This window comes from Apteryx rowi, unplaced genomic scaffold, assembly GCF_003343035.1.
Source record: "Apteryx rowi isolate R43461 unplaced genomic scaffold, aptRow1 scaffold_264, whole genome shotgun sequence".
Lineage (NCBI taxonomy): Eukaryota > Metazoa > Chordata > Aves > Apterygiformes > Apterygidae > Apteryx > Apteryx rowi.
Window position 1 is genome coordinate 1,166,667 of NW_020449019.1, and position 15,922 is coordinate 1,182,588.

At 51.7% G+C, this 15,922-nt stretch overlaps 2 protein-coding genes across 2 annotated transcripts in view; both read right to left on the reverse strand.

Annotated features, from left to right (window-relative positions):
- Positions 1–402, reverse strand: part of DND1 (DND microRNA-mediated repression inhibitor 1) — a 5,229-nt gene extending 4,827 nt beyond the window's left edge. The window contains exon 1 of the mRNA XM_026067868.1: positions 233–402. The gene's annotated coding sequence lies outside the window, so the exon portion shown is untranslated. The remainder of the gene's footprint in view (positions 1–232) is intronic.
- Positions 403–499: 97 nt separating this feature from the next.
- Positions 500–15,922, reverse strand: part of HARS (histidyl-tRNA synthetase) — a 16,822-nt gene continuing 1,399 nt past the window's right edge. The window contains exons 2-13 of the mRNA XM_026067865.1: positions 15,539–15,625; positions 13,465–13,584; positions 12,915–13,010; positions 12,201–12,326; positions 10,972–11,079; positions 8,936–9,034; positions 5,108–5,201; positions 4,756–4,883; positions 4,412–4,654; positions 2,988–3,104; positions 2,057–2,203; positions 500–1,023 (exon numbers count right to left, since the gene is read on the reverse strand). Coding sequence (XP_025923650.1) covers positions 964–1,023; positions 2,057–2,203; positions 2,988–3,104; positions 4,412–4,654; positions 4,756–4,883; positions 5,108–5,201; positions 8,936–9,034; positions 10,972–11,079; positions 12,201–12,326; positions 12,915–13,010; positions 13,465–13,584; positions 15,539–15,595 — 1,395 coding nt within the window. The 5' untranslated portion in view covers positions 15,596–15,625 and the 3' untranslated portion in view covers positions 500–963. The remainder of the gene's footprint in view (positions 1,024–2,056; positions 2,204–2,987; positions 3,105–4,411; positions 4,655–4,755; positions 4,884–5,107; positions 5,202–8,935; positions 9,035–10,971; positions 11,080–12,200; positions 12,327–12,914; positions 13,011–13,464; positions 13,585–15,538; positions 15,626–15,922) is intronic.

Here is a 15,922-nt window from a genome sequence, read left to right on the forward strand (position 1 = left end):
GGACACCCGCGGCCACCGCGCTATGGGTCCCCGCTGCCTCGTGGTAGGGTTTGGGCGCTCCCCAAAGCCCCGGGGGCTTCGTAACCATAGGACATCGGGGAAAGCTGGGTAAATTAAGGAATACCCGCTTTGCGGAGGGGACCAGAGCACCATGCTGGGCGGGAGGCGCGGGTCAGCGCCAAGGTGAGGGGGCACAGAGGGGGGACGCAACCGCTGGGGCCAGAGCACCCACAGTGGCAAGGCGACCCGTCTCGGCCACCGCAGCAGCACGGCAAACCTGCACCGTTTGCGCGGGGCAGACCTCGGCCCAGTGTTTCTTCGCACGCAGCACAGCGCGGTGCAGAAGCGCTCTTTCAAGGGGCTGGGAAGGAGTCGCAGCTTAAGAAACAGCCAAAACGGCATTTAACGTCAGCTCCCGCTCAGAGTAGTGGAGGCAGGTAAATGAATCCCTGCGCCAAGCAGAAAGCAGGAGAAAACAGGAGAAAACAGGAGGCAGGGATGGGACAGACAGAGGATTTATTATGTTTCTTGGAATGGGCTTTACATTTTGCTTTGGATGAGGTCACCTCCCTGCAGCCAGAGCAGAGACGCTAGACTGGATGTTTATTCAAAATGAAGGGAACAAGAAGCTGCAGCCAAGACCCTGGGGTTTGCTAACAGCATGGGGCTCCAGATGTCACCTTAACGATCATGGACAAGAGGCGAATGCTTGCCAGGGACTCTCACAAAACATCTTTCCGGCAAATCACTGAGGGCCACAGTGTTTTGTAGAAGGCAACACAGCCTCTCTGCTCCCGCTGGGGAAGGGAGGGCACAAGACAAGAATAAATACAGCTTTCTAAGGCTCCCCAGCCCTGCACTCGCTGCCACACCGCTTGGTAAAGCAGACAAGCAGCTTGGCATTTATGGGAGGAAATCTGTCAGCTGAAATCCAGTGAACAAGCAGATGCGGCCGGAAGGGCTTCAAGACTGGCTTGTTCGCGTCTTGATCTCCTCAACGAGGCTCTCCCTGCGGACATCAACCTACAAAGGGGGAGCACAAAGTTCCATAAATACAACACAAGCAGCCTGACATATTGTGACTTTCTCTGGTCCCAGAGGAATGGTCCACACTGCATTCGCTGCTCTCCGTCTCAGGAGACCACACCGTGGTGCTCTCTGTCCCCTGCTCCTCCAAAGGGATCGAGCGGCAAAGGCAGATCTGGCTCCTGACAACCATGAGTTACATTCCTCCCAGAGTGCTTCCTGCTGGTTCCAAAGCCACAGCCAGTACATGGATGACTGCTGTCCCCACTCATCCTAACACAGCACACCCAGGATGATCAGTGATGTCCTATGCCATGGAAGGAGAGCGTGAGCCGTTGAGTTTCCCCCCATGCTCCAGACCCCCTGAAATGAGGAGGAGCTGGGAGTTCAAGGAGGCCATGGCATGGGAGACTCTCCAGAGCTGGAGGGGACAGTGCTCCTTGGCTCGGGGAAACTGCACAGGGGGAAGAACTGGAATGTCACGTTTCTCAGAAGTCCCTGGAGAGACCAGAGCTAAAAAGATCTAATGAGAGGTGCAATGTATAAAGACCTGAGAACCTAAACCGTTATAGGAGGCTTGGTGGGAAACTGAGGCCAGGGCACATGCTGCACAGCAAGTCAAGAAAGGCTGAGGAGGCTCACCTCACTCCATCTCCAAAGGTGCACACACAAATCCAGGCCTATTAAAGTACTGCCATCAATCCATGCACCTCATCTCAAGTCTACCAGCGCTGGCTCTCATTCCTCCGACTGTTGTGTGTGGACAGTCTTTCCCTCCACAGCACCTCCTGGACGAGCAGCTTTCCTAAGTCTCAGAGGCTCTTCACATCAGGTGGAAGTGCCTTGCTCCTTCAATCTCCCCCTTTGGATGCTAAGCTCAAAACGTGAGCCTGCAAAGCCAACTTGCTGCATACAGCCTGACTGCACTGCTGCTGAACAACTGGGTATGGATGGGTCCTGAGGGCTGGCCTGAGCTGGGATGAAGGGTCAAGCAGCTGGCAGTCCCACTCCGAGGTACCACAGGCCTCACCTCCTCCCTGGTGGCCACAACCCGCAGCTTGACAACTCCATCCTTGAGCTCCTGCTCACCCACGATGGCAACAAGGGGAATGCCTGTGTCCTCGCAGTACTGCAGCTGATTCAGTAGTTTGGGATTCTTCTTGTACAGCATCTCTGCCTGGAAGAGACCCAAAGCACAACACTCTGCTCAGCACCGGCCCATTTCTTTGCACCTTCAGCCAGACATTTTGGGTCTAGTCCGCTCATTGCTGTCTGGTGAGTGGGGTGTGGGGTGGGCTGGGAGACTGGCTGAAGGAGAAGGCTGGACATTACAGCTAATGAGTAACACAACGCAGCTCAAAGGCACCTACAAGACCCTGTTTATCCTGGGAAAGCACCAGCTCATTAGCTCTAGTCTGTGGCAGACCAGAGCCGACACCTGTGATGTCCCTGCAGGCTCCAAATCCCCTGCAGAGCACCCAGGCGCTGCTCAGCCTCCAAAGAGGCGGGGGAAAGCTGCCTGAAGCCAGCAGGGAGCAGGGCCTGCCACACAACTTACCTTCTGCACGTGGAAAACACAGCCCAGGCTCCTCCCTGACTCCTTCCCCTCCTTGAAAGGCCTTGTGTTTTTGGCTTTCTGTTGGAGGCAGCATGACACCACAGCTGCCATGCAGCAGGGGCTGGAGCATTGCCTGGCTTGGGAATCCATCCTAAGCTAAAGACACAGCCAGAGCAGCCCCTGCAGTGCTAGGGGGGTAACCAAATTGTGTCCAGCCCTTCTCTGTGTCCTAAATTGGACATTCCCTGGGAAGAGGCAGGTTCCAGTCAGGAAGGCAGTCTGCTGCCCACCTTCTCCCCACAACTCCCTCCTCCCCAGGTGAAGCTAGATCTGGTCCATTCCTGGCACAGGAAACAGGAGGGTGGATCAGGCAGCTCCTCACTTGGCCACCAGCTGTTTGTACCTTGATTCCAGCATCCCACAGCTCGGAGATGAGCTTCAGCCGCTCTTCTAGTAGCTTCTTCTGGGCAGAGGCCACTAGCACCTGCGTCTCTGTTGTCCGAATCTTCTCTGCAGAGGCCTGGAGGAGAGGCAGACTTAAATGCCATGGACAAACAGAGATATCCCAGACCCTATGAGCAGGAATGGTCCACATCCCAGGTCCATCAGCAGAGGACCAGGCTCAGTGGGACAAGCAGCATAGCCCCATCACAGTCAGAGAGGCCCACAGACCCCATCCTGGAGCCAAATACAACCTTCTGGGATTGTTTGGTGATGGGGGCTTAACACAGCCTCCCTCCTGCACAGCAAGTGTGTGCAGGCTGGAGGATCTGCTGAGGATGAGCAATACCTCTCTCACCTTCTGCCTAGAGACTGTTCCTCTGCACCCAAGGGTTTGTACCCTCACAGAAACCTGCTTTGAGGGGCTCAGGAGCAGCCTAGTGGGAGCTGGACAGAGCCAGCTGTCTGCTCCACAGCTGGGCTGGAAACTGTGGGTTGGATGTAACAGCAGCAAGCTGATATGCTCCAGCACTGTCAGGAGTAATCATGAGCCACCTGCTCCCACGTGAGACACTGGATACTCAAAGTGGCATTTTCCTGCCTCTGCCTTCTCTGGAGGGAGAAACCTTTAAAGGTCACCTGCAGAAGGACAAACCTGTCCAGGACTGGAGGTAGTGGGGGGAGGGCTCAATTTCCACTTAGAAATCCAGATTGCATCTGGCTGCCAGAAGAGAGCTCCCCACAACAGGGCTCTGAGGGATGCAAACGGGAGGCAGTGTGTTGGGAACCTACAAAGACATACTTGACACACATTGACTAGGACTGAAGACAAGGAATGGGCAGAGAAACTCTGAGGAAAAGGAAACAGACAGACACACTACGCTCCCTGATCTGGGAGACCCAACCCCTTTCTGGTCTCCATAATACCTTGCATGTGACGGGCACACATACAGGGCTGCTGTCACCCTGTCAGCCTTGCAGGACAGTGCTGGCTTGCCAAGAAGGCTGGGCGGTCATTTTAGGTGCCTAATGCAGTGGGGAACTCTAAGGCATCTGATCTGGGTACCTAGTACTGCTGAGAATTAAAGTACCCCCTCCAGCTACGGCTGAACATGCCAGGCTCCCATCTCCAGGGGTGCAGGAAGAGGGATCTTATCTCTGCTGAGACCCCCAGAGATCATCTCCCAAGCAAGAGGAAGAGGAGATTGTGACCTGGCTCTGACTCCTGCTGCAGAGCAGAGTGGGGGCCTGGCTGGTTCCTCCATCAAGGACCACAGTGAGTAAGACTCACTTCAGCACCTCCTGGACTGGGGGGCGCAACAGACACAGGGGAAGAGTGTAAATCCTTGCCTTCCTCCCTTCCTAGTCAAGCACCAAGGCACTTACCTCCACCTTCTGCTCCATGATGGAGAAGATCCGCTCAATCCCAATGCTGACTCCCACACAGGGCACCTTCCGTCCTTTGGGATCAAACATCCCCACCAGCCCATCRTAGCGACCGCCTCCAGCCACACTCCCAACGCCGACCGACTCCTCCACGTGGTCGTTCTCCTGCTGCAGGAGGACAGCCTCAAAGATCACCCCTGTATAGTAGTCCAGACCTCGCGCCAGGCTCAAGTCAAAGGAGATCTGCAGGACACAAGCAGAGTCCCGTCACTGGGTGCAGCTGGGGAGCCCAGGGCTGCCCAGCCACGAGGGCAGCACCCCCTCCTGCCTCTGCACCTCCTCACCTTCCCTGTGATGCCAAACAGTGTCAGGTACTCAAACAGCAGCTTCATGTCCCCCAGCCCCTCCTTGGCTAGTTTATTCTGAGACAGCTTGGGGTCCTGCAGGAGCTGCTCAATCAGGTCCAGGCCACCTGTGGGAACAAGGCATGCCTGGGTCTGCCATGGGCCAACAACAGGGCAGCACTGGCAACGAGTCGCATGCGCTGCTTTGCGCCCTCTGTCCCTGCCCAGGGTGCACTGGCCCCTGTCTGCCTGGCCTGGAAGAGAGTGGCCACGCTTGTAGGGACAGTGACYGAGCAGGCTGGAGGGGGGCTTTCTGCTGAGAAGGAGAAGGGATCCACCCCACAGTGCTCACCGTGGAGCTGCACGTATTCCCCAATGCGATCCGCAGCCTCAGGAGAGAGCCCCTTCTCTCCCACCATCTCGCTCCTCACATCCTCCCACGGCATCTGCAAGGGGAGACAAGAACATCAGCCACTGTCCTAGTGATACAGCCTTTCCTGGGGATGCTCTCCGGCAGCCCTGGCCCTCTGTCCTGCCTCACTCATCTGCCTCCAACGTGTCTTTACACTGCGGGACTCTGTCAGTGTCAGGGCGGGCAAGGACTGTGTGAGAGAAACAGAAAATGAAATGTAGCCAAAGCTGAGGCCTGTTGCACCCATGAAGTATTCTTAGCAGCACATAATTAATATACTTGCCTTGAACCTGAATAGAAGCAGGATATACTGTAATAACTGACACTGTAGGAGCATTTGTAACACTGTAACACTTGCCTTGCTAGCAACAATGTCAAAGCCTTCTGTTACAGAGTTCAGCAAAAATACATAATAAGCAGGTAACCACAAAGCAGCAGATTTGTAGCAGTTGCATAAAGGACATGAAGGCAAGCACATGCGAGGAGTAAAATCTGTAACACAACAACAAAGGACGCAGAATGAGCAGGACAGATGTATGGTGGAACCAGAACAAGTCCTGGTCCTAGAAACAAGACAAACTATGCTGGGAGCAGATGAAGCCCCTCTATTTTTCCAGGGATGGAGTCAGGAGCATACAAACACCAATTACGAGAGATGAAAAACAAGAAAGAAAGAAGCTGACCACTTTAGTTCCACTTTTTCTCCATGGGAAGCTCGAGTCGCCTCCACCTGAGCTGCTGGGATCATCAAGGATGGAGCCACCAGCGTTAACTGCGCAGCAACAGCTAAGTACACTCACAGCTAATTTGGCATGAGATTGTATAGGACTAATTCTTTGTGGTGATAATGCTGGATAATAATTAAGAACTAACCACTGGCAATGTGTACTGTTACTGAATGTCACTCTAACCAAGGGTTGCTTTCAAGTCTGAAATTGGCTTGATTTATCTGTCTTTTAAATGGTCCCATCATTCCCTAATATAGATATATGCATATACCCAGACAACTACATCCTTTCTACTAAGAAGAGAAACCAAAATACAGGGGACAGATCAATGACCAAATGAAGACAGAGGCATCCGACAGAAAGAATCCACCACACCTGATGCTTACCATCAATAAATCTCTCTCATAATGTGTAGAGCACACTTGGTAAGAAAGTTGGGGCATGTCCCAGGGAAGCATCGCTACACGCTTACCCTGTTCTTCAGTTCTTCCCTTGGCACTTGCATTTGGTCACCACTGGAAAGAGGATGTTGGGCTAAGCGAGCTTTGCTCTCACCTGGTACTGTTGCTTCTACAGCTGTGCCTAAACTGCGATTCATGCAGCCGGCCTGTGCTGAGGCAGCACAGACCTCGGCCTAGCTGGAAACCCTTGTATGACACCAAGCACATGGATGATCAGCCCACAATGCTAGCACTGTCTCACCTGCAAGGCCAGAAGCAACTTGGGAATGCTACCAAGGCGCAATCTGGACACAGCGAAGCAGTAACACTGTTCCTCTCCGCATCAGTGCTGAGGTTTGCTGAGTGAACTGAATCCTACCAAGAAATCTTAAAATGGGGCTTTGGGAAGCACAGGCCAGGGACAGTACAGGCAGGAGCAGGCAAGCTCTCCATGCTGTGTTTAGCCGCCTGAAAAGGGACAGAAGGACTCACAGCAAAAGGTGCTGATCTGTATTAGCAGTTTGCTTGATCTGATGCTCACCCTTCCCTAAATGCTGACACTTCTTGGGAGACAGGAGCTGCACCTGGAGAATTGCCTTAGCACCTCTGCCGTGCTCTCCACGGCATCACTCCATCTCTTATACCTCTGCACAGTCTCTTTGTACCCCATCGCGGCAGGCAGCAAAGCTGCCCTAAAATTTGGAGCCTAAAACTTGCATCTTTATTTTAAGATTCTTATTCCTTAGCTATTAGTAGAGGACAGTATATACTTTTATAGACTTCTCTCCAGCATCCTTATATCTGACGGGGGTCTAGAGTCAAGAGAATTAGCTGCCAACAAAAAGTTGTTCCTAGACTGGCACCTTTCTCTTCTCTCCAAAAGGTCACATGAGGGCCTGAATCCCTTAGAGAACTGCACGACAGCCAGTGCTCTTGAGGCAGCTTGGCAAGCACGAGTGAGCGGGTACCTCCTCTCTCGTGTCTTACAGAAGCAGCTGTGCGCAGAGTTCTGCACCACAGCAAACCCAAACAAGCCATACAAACATGACGTCTACAAACAGCATGTTTTATAAAAGCACCTGCACAAATCAGTGCAGGTGTGAATGATGTGAACAGGAAACATGGGATGAGCTACCAGGATCTCACAGGACTGGGCAGAGAGATTATGGCACTGAGTGACACGTTCACACTGGGGCTCTGTGTGCCCTGCTGGGATGCTGCACAGTCCTGGCCAGCTGTCAGCCTCAAGGAGCCACGTTCCCAGCAAGAGGTCCTTGTGCTGATAGCGGCAGAAGATGAGTGCGGACACATGCAGTGGGGGATATAACGCAGTGCGAGATCAAACAGACCACCCTTCTCCAGGCCAGAAGGCAGGAATATGCCATTAGGATTATTTTTCAGGCCTGTTTTTCTGATCTCTTATTCTTTCTCACTCCAAATCACAGAATCACAGAATGGTTGAGGTTGGAAGGGACCTCTGGAGATCATCTAGTCCAACCCCCCTGCTCAAGCAGGGTCACCTAGAGCACCTTGCACAGGATCGCATCCAGGTGGGTTTTGAATATCTCCAGAGAAGGAGACTCCACAACCTCTCTGGGCAACCTGTGCCAGTGCTCTGTCACCCTCATGGTAAAGAAGTTTTTCCTCATATGCAGATGGAAGGGAAATAAGTTGTCTGAACCAAGATCCCTTTCTCTACCTCAGACACTTGTTTCCAAGTGAACATGGAAACCTCGTTTCTATATGTCCTTTTTGCTTCCCATTGCTGTCTTCCTGCTGTTCCCTCATTCCATCTCCCAAGGGTCCCACAACCCAGCCAGAGGCACCAGTTCTACCAGGATGCCCTGATCACTCCCAAACAGCATGGCCAGCAATATGCACACACTACAGACCCCACATTCCCAGCAAGGATGCTGGACGTGACATTGCCAAGCAAGAACAGCACTTGCTCGACAGCAAGATTTGCTGGACAACACTGATTTCTGCAGCCAACACAACAATTTCCATTTGACTTGGCCCTGTCACCTGCAGGGTAACTGCCTTTATGCATGACTGCAGTTCTCTACTTCTAGACTACCACAGCAATTTGCCATTACATCAAGATCTCTTTCTTATTGAGTTCTGAAATTTGAGCAAAGATTCCAGAACACAATTATGATTCCTTAACCCACCAGCCCAAAACCACCACATTAGAAAAGGCATTTCAATGTTGTGGCTCAGTCTGAAAGGTGGGATCTCAAGCTCTCGGTTCATAAGCAGTGGCAGCTTAAGAAGGCTGAGGTTTGGGATATTAATTTGAGAGATCTGCAGAACCTCCAAGGAGAAGAGCACTTCTCCCTCGCTCCTTTCCATTTGTCAGCACCATGTGGGATGTTGGAGGAGAAAGCATAGAATCCAGTTCTGCTACGTGGCTGCAGTGTCCAGCATGCCTCTCCCTCAACACTCATGTGGGAAAGGAAAGGAAAGGAAGGAACAGGTGCAACTCAATTATTGGCATTTTCCAGCCAGCTTTCATGGCCCTTGGCCAGAGCAGCCCACAGGGACAGAGACTTGTTGAAACCCCAGTAGCAGCTGCTGCAGCCCAGAGCTCCAGCCCATACCTTATCCAGTTTGTCAACGCTGGAGCAGATTGTCCGGAACTTGCTGTCTGGGACACCGCAAACTGCAAACATCCCATCAAGGATGCGTCGATCGTTGACCTGGGGGACAGGGAGCAAGTCATTTACTATGAACTCAAACATATGCTTCAATTGAGTCCAGTTTCTCTCCTCTCTGGTTTTAGGTATGGAAGAGAAAAACTAGCAGTCATCCTAGCCTGATGGGGAACTCTTGCTGAGCCACCTGGCATTCTGACAGATAAGATATTTCCCATTTCAGAACAGTGGGGAAAAAAAACAGCCACCTGCATTTTCAAAAGCCTCTGCCAATGAACCTCTCCAGAGACTCAAGAAGCCACAGCCAGGAGCGGGCAAAATTTTGTCATTGATTAGGAACTGGAAAGACCAAGATGAGATGAGCTTTACCAGAATGTGGAGAGTCAGACTCAGCTAGAACAGTGGGGAGGAGGAACAGATGGTGGAAGAGAAACAACATAGTCAATGTGGAGTGCAAGTGGCTGCTAGTGTTTTTTGCTGCTTATGCTTTCTCGGCAATTTCAGTGTTTTCCTCATTCTTGGGGAGCAAAGCTGCCTCTCTCCCCACACCAAGCCAACTAGTGCAACTGATTCCTACCAAGCCTGGGTACAGCCATCATCTCCTTCTAGAGCCACAGACACCTCCAGTCAACAGAGAAAAAGCTGAAGAAAACCGGTGGTACCTACAAGCCCTCTTATATGGGGACACAAGCCATCAGTCTCCAGTGCAGGTTTAAAAACAGGTCAGGAACAGACCAGGAACTGAGATAAATTCAGTACATTACCCCATTCTCTCAGTGCAAGAACAAAGTGATATCTGATTATGTTAAAACCTTGTTGAGGGATTTTTTTTTGATAGCACAGTAAATTCCATGGTTTAATTATGCTCTGCAAAAGGAGGTAATTGAGGCCAAAGGCTTAGCTAGATTCAATGTTTCTATGGCTAGCGAGAACATCTGCAGTTAAATTAGACAGAAACAAAGACTGTTCAAAGGTTATAAATACTCCTGCATCGACATGAACCAGATGGTCACTCATGGAAGACATGGAGCTGTTTCCACCACAGGCAGGTTATTCTGCCATTCCCCATTGCAGGGTTGCCTGCCTGTCCTCAAAAGGATCTGCTATTGCCACTGACCAAAACCAAACTACCTGGACCTCAACTTGATGGCAGATCCTGTGCACTGCCCTTCAGCTTATCCCAGACTAGTTCCAGGGCAGACAGCCCACTTCCCACCCAGCAGGGGCCACCCTGGCGAGCACAACACCCAGCCTGCAGTCAGACGTGATCTGCACCTCTCACCTCCCAGCAGAGCCCAACAGCAGCCCAGCTCTGGGTCCCTCTCAGAGCTCCCACAGCCCTCCTACCCATCGGATCCTCCTACCCATCACTCTTCTGCTGCTGTAAACTCGTACCCGTCCTGGCTGATCTGCACACCCAGGGCCATTCGTTACCACACCAAGATGACAGCTATTTTGAAGCAAACAGCAAGCGCAGCCTAAAGTAAGGTGCATGTCTTCTGGAAGTGGTCTCAGTCCCAGAAAGGACCTGGTGGGAAGGCAGGATTTGCAGACAATGCTGCACGCGCACAGGAGACGGCCCTACTAAGGGCGCATCAGAAGCGGGGACAAGGGCAGGGATCCTGGGTTAGAACCTGTATTTTACCGCAGGCAGTGTATATGACAGCCACACTGTTATTTGGGCTACTGGACATTTCACAGAGGACCATGGTTAATGCTACAGAGAACCCCGCTAACTGTGGCCTCGGGGAACCCCCTATGTTCCCACCTAAAGGGCAGTCTGAGCTGAGGACCAACATTCAACCTGTAAACAGAGACAGCGCAAGAGCGGGGAGAAGCCAGACGAACTAGGGTTCCTGGATCAGGCCTCCGTGGGGACTGGAGAGGGAAGAGGTGCTGCTGGGCAGAGCCGTAGGGACAAAGACCACTGCTTTGCACTGTGGCACAGAGAATCCTGCCTGGGGGTCTGGCTCCGGTCTCACCTTAATGAGAAAGTCCCCAAGCTGCAGCTCACTCAGGATCTCGTGCACTATTTTCAGGCACTCGGCATCCGGAATCATAGGATCGAACTGGCCAGCGATGTCAAAATCCTGAGGACAGGAAAAGGCAGTGAGCACTTTGGCACTGCTCCTGTGGCTGCAGCAGCAGCACTTCACTGGAAAAACCCAGCCAAGGGCTGGTCAATCATATTTAAGAAATGATGCAGAAAAAGCTGCTAGGCTGAGCAGAGAAGCAAAGCACCTCAAGGAGAGAGGGTATCAGAGCTCAGTTTACCCAGTTTAGGGAAGGGAAGGTTTCTCTAAGGGAATACTTGGAAAGGGGAGAGAATCAGTATCAAGGGATGAGAGCTACTGTTTAAATAACTGCACTGGCACAAGGGAAAACAAGCTATAATTTTAGCTTAGATATTAGAAGACCATTTCCAATTAGCCTAGGAATAACATCTTAGAATGATCTTTCAAATGAGACAGCAGGCAAATTCTAGGTATTTTGGAAATGGGAATTTGACAGCATCAGGAGTTGAAAGACATCAACAGAGATTGTATGAAGAAACAGTAATATTCTCAATTAAGAATTAGTTTGTGATATGAGGCCCTGTGGACTGTGTTAATACAGTGCAACAAACCCATTCCTCAGGGCTCCCCTACTTGTCTGAGAGAGCCACAAAGGAAATTGCTTTCTGACCTGTTCTGTAATTAGGACTCCGAGTTCTTCTGTGTCTTCCTTTGAAATAGAGGATCAACTAAGCACAGGACGGAAGCAGTAAGTGCTATGGCCGAGTCACTCACCTGCCTGATTCACATCCTGCTCGCATGTCCAGATGTTAAACTGATGCCAGATTTGGGATCAGGAGGAAATTCTTGCCCTGGGCCAGGCTGGTAGGCACTGCGCGATGGAGTAAGGAGCTGCCCTCCTCCATAGTGTGAAGTGCCGCCTGCTACCTGGGGCACCTGGAGATGGTGTCACTAAGTTCCCTGTTACAACAGTGCCCTGCGTTATTGCCGCTGTCTTCAGTCTCTCGCACTCTCAAGCTGTGTTTAGTACCCACAGGGGCACGCAGAGGAGAAGGTCAATGGATCCTTCTAAGCATCTTACAGCCACAGGGAAGCAGCTGACCTCAGGGTAGCACAGACTTTGGTCCTATGTCCCCACAACCGCTGCCCAGCGTAGAGCCCTGCTCAGCAACACCCCTGCCAATGGCCAAACTCACACACTGGTAAAACTCCCTGTAGCGGCCCCTGGTCATGGCCGGGTTGTCCCGCCTGTACACCTTAGCGATGTGGTAGCGCTTAATGTTGGTGATTTTGTTCATTGCCAAATAGCGAGCAAAGGGCACCTGGGACCGAAAGGTTAAGGATAGAAATGGGGAGGAATCACCCCACCCAGCCATCACCCACAGGCAGCGCTGGGCCCTCACTATCTCCCCAAAATCCAGCACAGTGTGGAACACACCCATGAGACAAAGCAACAAGAAGTGTCTGGACTCCCTGCAGCTGCCCAAGGCCACCCCAGCTCTCTGAGACAGTCCCACATGTTCTGCCATCAGCACAAGAACAAGTGTCCCCACAGGCACCTTCTGGCGCTGCTGCAGGCCAGATCTCACTCCCCTGTGGCTTGCACACCACTGTAGCCTGGTTTGGGTGCCCTCTTGTAGAACAAACCCCACCCAACACAGATCTCCCCTCCACATGCAAGCATTACTTTGCTCAACCAAAGCGCTGGACAGCAAGTAACTGAGCAAGAGCTCTGCCCACACTGAACCACACCATCTGCTCATGCTCTCCATGCCACTACGGAGGCCAGAACCAAGAGACTGTCCTCCTCCTCCTCCTCCCTTGCCCTCTGGATAGGGCTGCCCCAAAATGGGGATACCAAAGACAACAAGACCCCTCAGCATTGCAGGAACTGGGCTGTGGCAGGATACAGTCAGGTCATAGCGCAGGGACAGCAGCTCTCCCCCCTGATCTTTCAGATCATAGATGAGTTTCGAGTCTTCTCCATACTTCCCTGTCAGAGTTTCCTACAAAACAAGCACACATGAACAAACAATGTCTTCAGTGACACCGGATCACAGAATCACAGAATGGTTGAGGTTGGAAGGGACCTTTGGAGATCATCTAGTCCAACCCCCCTGCTCAAGGAGGGTCACCTAGGGCAGATTGCCCAGAACTGTGTCCAGATGGCTTTTGAATATCTGCAAGGAGGGACAGTCCACAATCTGTCTGGGCTACCTAAAAGCTGATCTAGGGGTCAGCCCTAGAGCACACAGAGAACAAGAACAGAAAAAAAGGGCACCCCAGGAAATGGAAGAAAATACTTCTTAGTACTCCAACTTACTACAGAGAATCCACTGTTTCCTGAGGTCACAGGCTGCTTAAAGTCGGCGTTAATGAATTTCCCACCCTGTAAATGCACCCCAAGCTTTCAACTGCAGTATCTGAACCAGCTCAGCCAGCTTCTATGCCCTTGCTCACCTTCAGCTCAAACACTGGTGTGTCAATAACCTCTGCTCCATGGCGCTTGAAGCAATTAATGATAGCATTGAAGACTCTCTCCCGAATGGCCATTTGCTTGGGGCTGTAGTCCCGTGTGCCCTGGGATGAGATGAGGAAAAGAAAAGCAAAGAACACATCAGGTTAGTGGTGACAGAGAATATCCCTGGCAACTGTCTGTGTTGAGGGCCCGGCATGCAGCAGCAGAGAGGAGAGGAGTGACAGGAGTACAGGATCTACCAAGATGATGTCCAGAAACCAGATGTCAGGACAGCCAGTAAAAAGCAGCACCAAAGAATGCTGGAAAACATCAGGACTCAGCTCACACATGATCTGTCAGTCAGCAGAGCTAAACGTGCACCAGGTGTTTCAAGATGCAGGAGGCAAAGGAGCTAACGTGGATCCAGGACCAGAGAGCTCAGTGCTCTTAAGGCAGATGATACAGTGAGGATTTGTCCACAGCTTTGATTCAGATGTATCAGCCAGAACCATACAATAACCCACTCTGACAGCTGGGCTGAGAGGGCAAACACACTTCGAAGCTGTCAAACAAGCAGTAGCTTTATGCTTTCCGAAGAACTCACACAGAAAGAAGTCGGATATTTTCAAAGGGTGCTACCTACAAACTGCCCATCTACTGTTCACTGGGATGGGCTCCTTTTTAATTTCTTCACTGTTAAGAGTTACTGAATCATTTTGATCACCCCCTTTAGGCTTTCAGCAACGCATAACTGACTGTTAATTAACTGGATCTCTCTTTTCTAGGGACAGTCAGACGGGAGAAGGCAGAGAGGTCAGGCACACTACACTCAGCAATACCCTGCATGCAGGTCGCACAGTGAAGAGTGGCTTTCAGTAGTGCCCTGACATGGCTAAGACAGGCAGGAAACCCCAGCTGTGTTTCCCCTGGAACTCACGGAGCTGGGAATCCCCTCTCCAAATCTTTAAATAGTGAGATATTCATCCTCTTTCAAGGTTTCGGGTCACAATTACGTTTACCAAAATATATGATAAAGGAAATGGAACAACCAGGGGAGAAAGTTCTTAAGGGTTTCCTCTAAGTCAGTGGTGTTAACATTAGCTGGTTTATTAGGGAACGACACTCATAGCTGTCTACAGGTCACAGCGCGGAAGAGCAGTTTGTCTCTGGTCAGCTGCTAGTGAAAAAACATCCAGGTTACAATTTACGCTGAAGTTTTTTGTATTACAGACACCCTTCTCCAGGGCTTAAAGACTGAAAGGCTGTCCATGAGGGAAGGGCCCTTCCGCAAGAGGACAAAGAGATGTTGGCAGCAGGCCAGACCTGCTCTGTAAACAGAGTGGCTCCACTCCCACAGACTGATGCAAGACCAGAAGCCATGAGAAAAAAGACACCTTTCTTCCTTGCCACATTGTAAGGTGTGCTGAACATTTCCAGCAAGCACCGCCAGGCGTTTGGGTTTCCTTGGCTCATACGTTCTTTGCAGTTCCCCCCACTGAGCCTAGCCCCAGCACAGCTGCACTTTGCAGTACTGTGCGCTCACTCAACTTGCCAGCAGCTTCCCCCACTCTGTCAGGTTAACAGGGAACATGATCATATTGAGGAGCCTTACTTTGAGAGCCAGTGGTTGCTGACGCTAGTGCTACTGGTCAGTGCTACATAAATTGAAGAGTCCTAGTCCTAAACTGCTCACCAGTAGCAATACAAGTCATGACCCTACTTCAAACAGCGAGACCCAGGCAGACACAAGACCTCTTATAGCGTGCAGATGTGAAATAACTCGACCAAACGAGAACTTATTTCCTTAACTGCATTAGTTTGTGGTTGGCTTGTCACAGAAGCACCAGAAACCTTAAGTTTTAGTAGGGATATCTGGGCTGGATGCTGTCAGGAATATTTTCATTCTCTCTCCTACCGCTTAGCCATTAGGAGCAAAAAGGAAACAGAAACGAGAGCAAAGACAGGCAGGTCAGTGCTGCATGCCAAGATTTTACACACACAAGTGTGTGTGGGTGTTCACGCGAGGAGGCTGTGTGTGTGCAGAGCTGCGTGAGCGCATGTATTTGAAGATGTTACCTTTGGGGTCTTGAGCACGAACTTGGACTTCCCTTCATCTCCTAACTGCGCCTTCATCTCCAGCAACTTCGCCACCTCCTTCGCGATCTGGGGAGGGAACAGAAGGGAAGCAGGGGTAAAGCTGCCAGCCAGGCACAGTCCCCAGGCTTTCCCCAATGCCTTCAGCCTCTGCATCCCCAGTACACCCAGTCCCCCCCAGCCGCCTCAGCCCCAGTACACCCAGTCCCCCCAGCCGCCTCAGCCCCAGTACGCCCAGTCCCCCCAGCCGCCTCAGCCCCAGTACGCCCAGTCCCCCCAGCCGCCTCAGCCCCAGTAGGCCCAGCCTCCCCAGCCGCCTCAGCCCCAGTCCCCGCAGCCTCCCCAGCCGCCTCAGCCCCAGTCCCC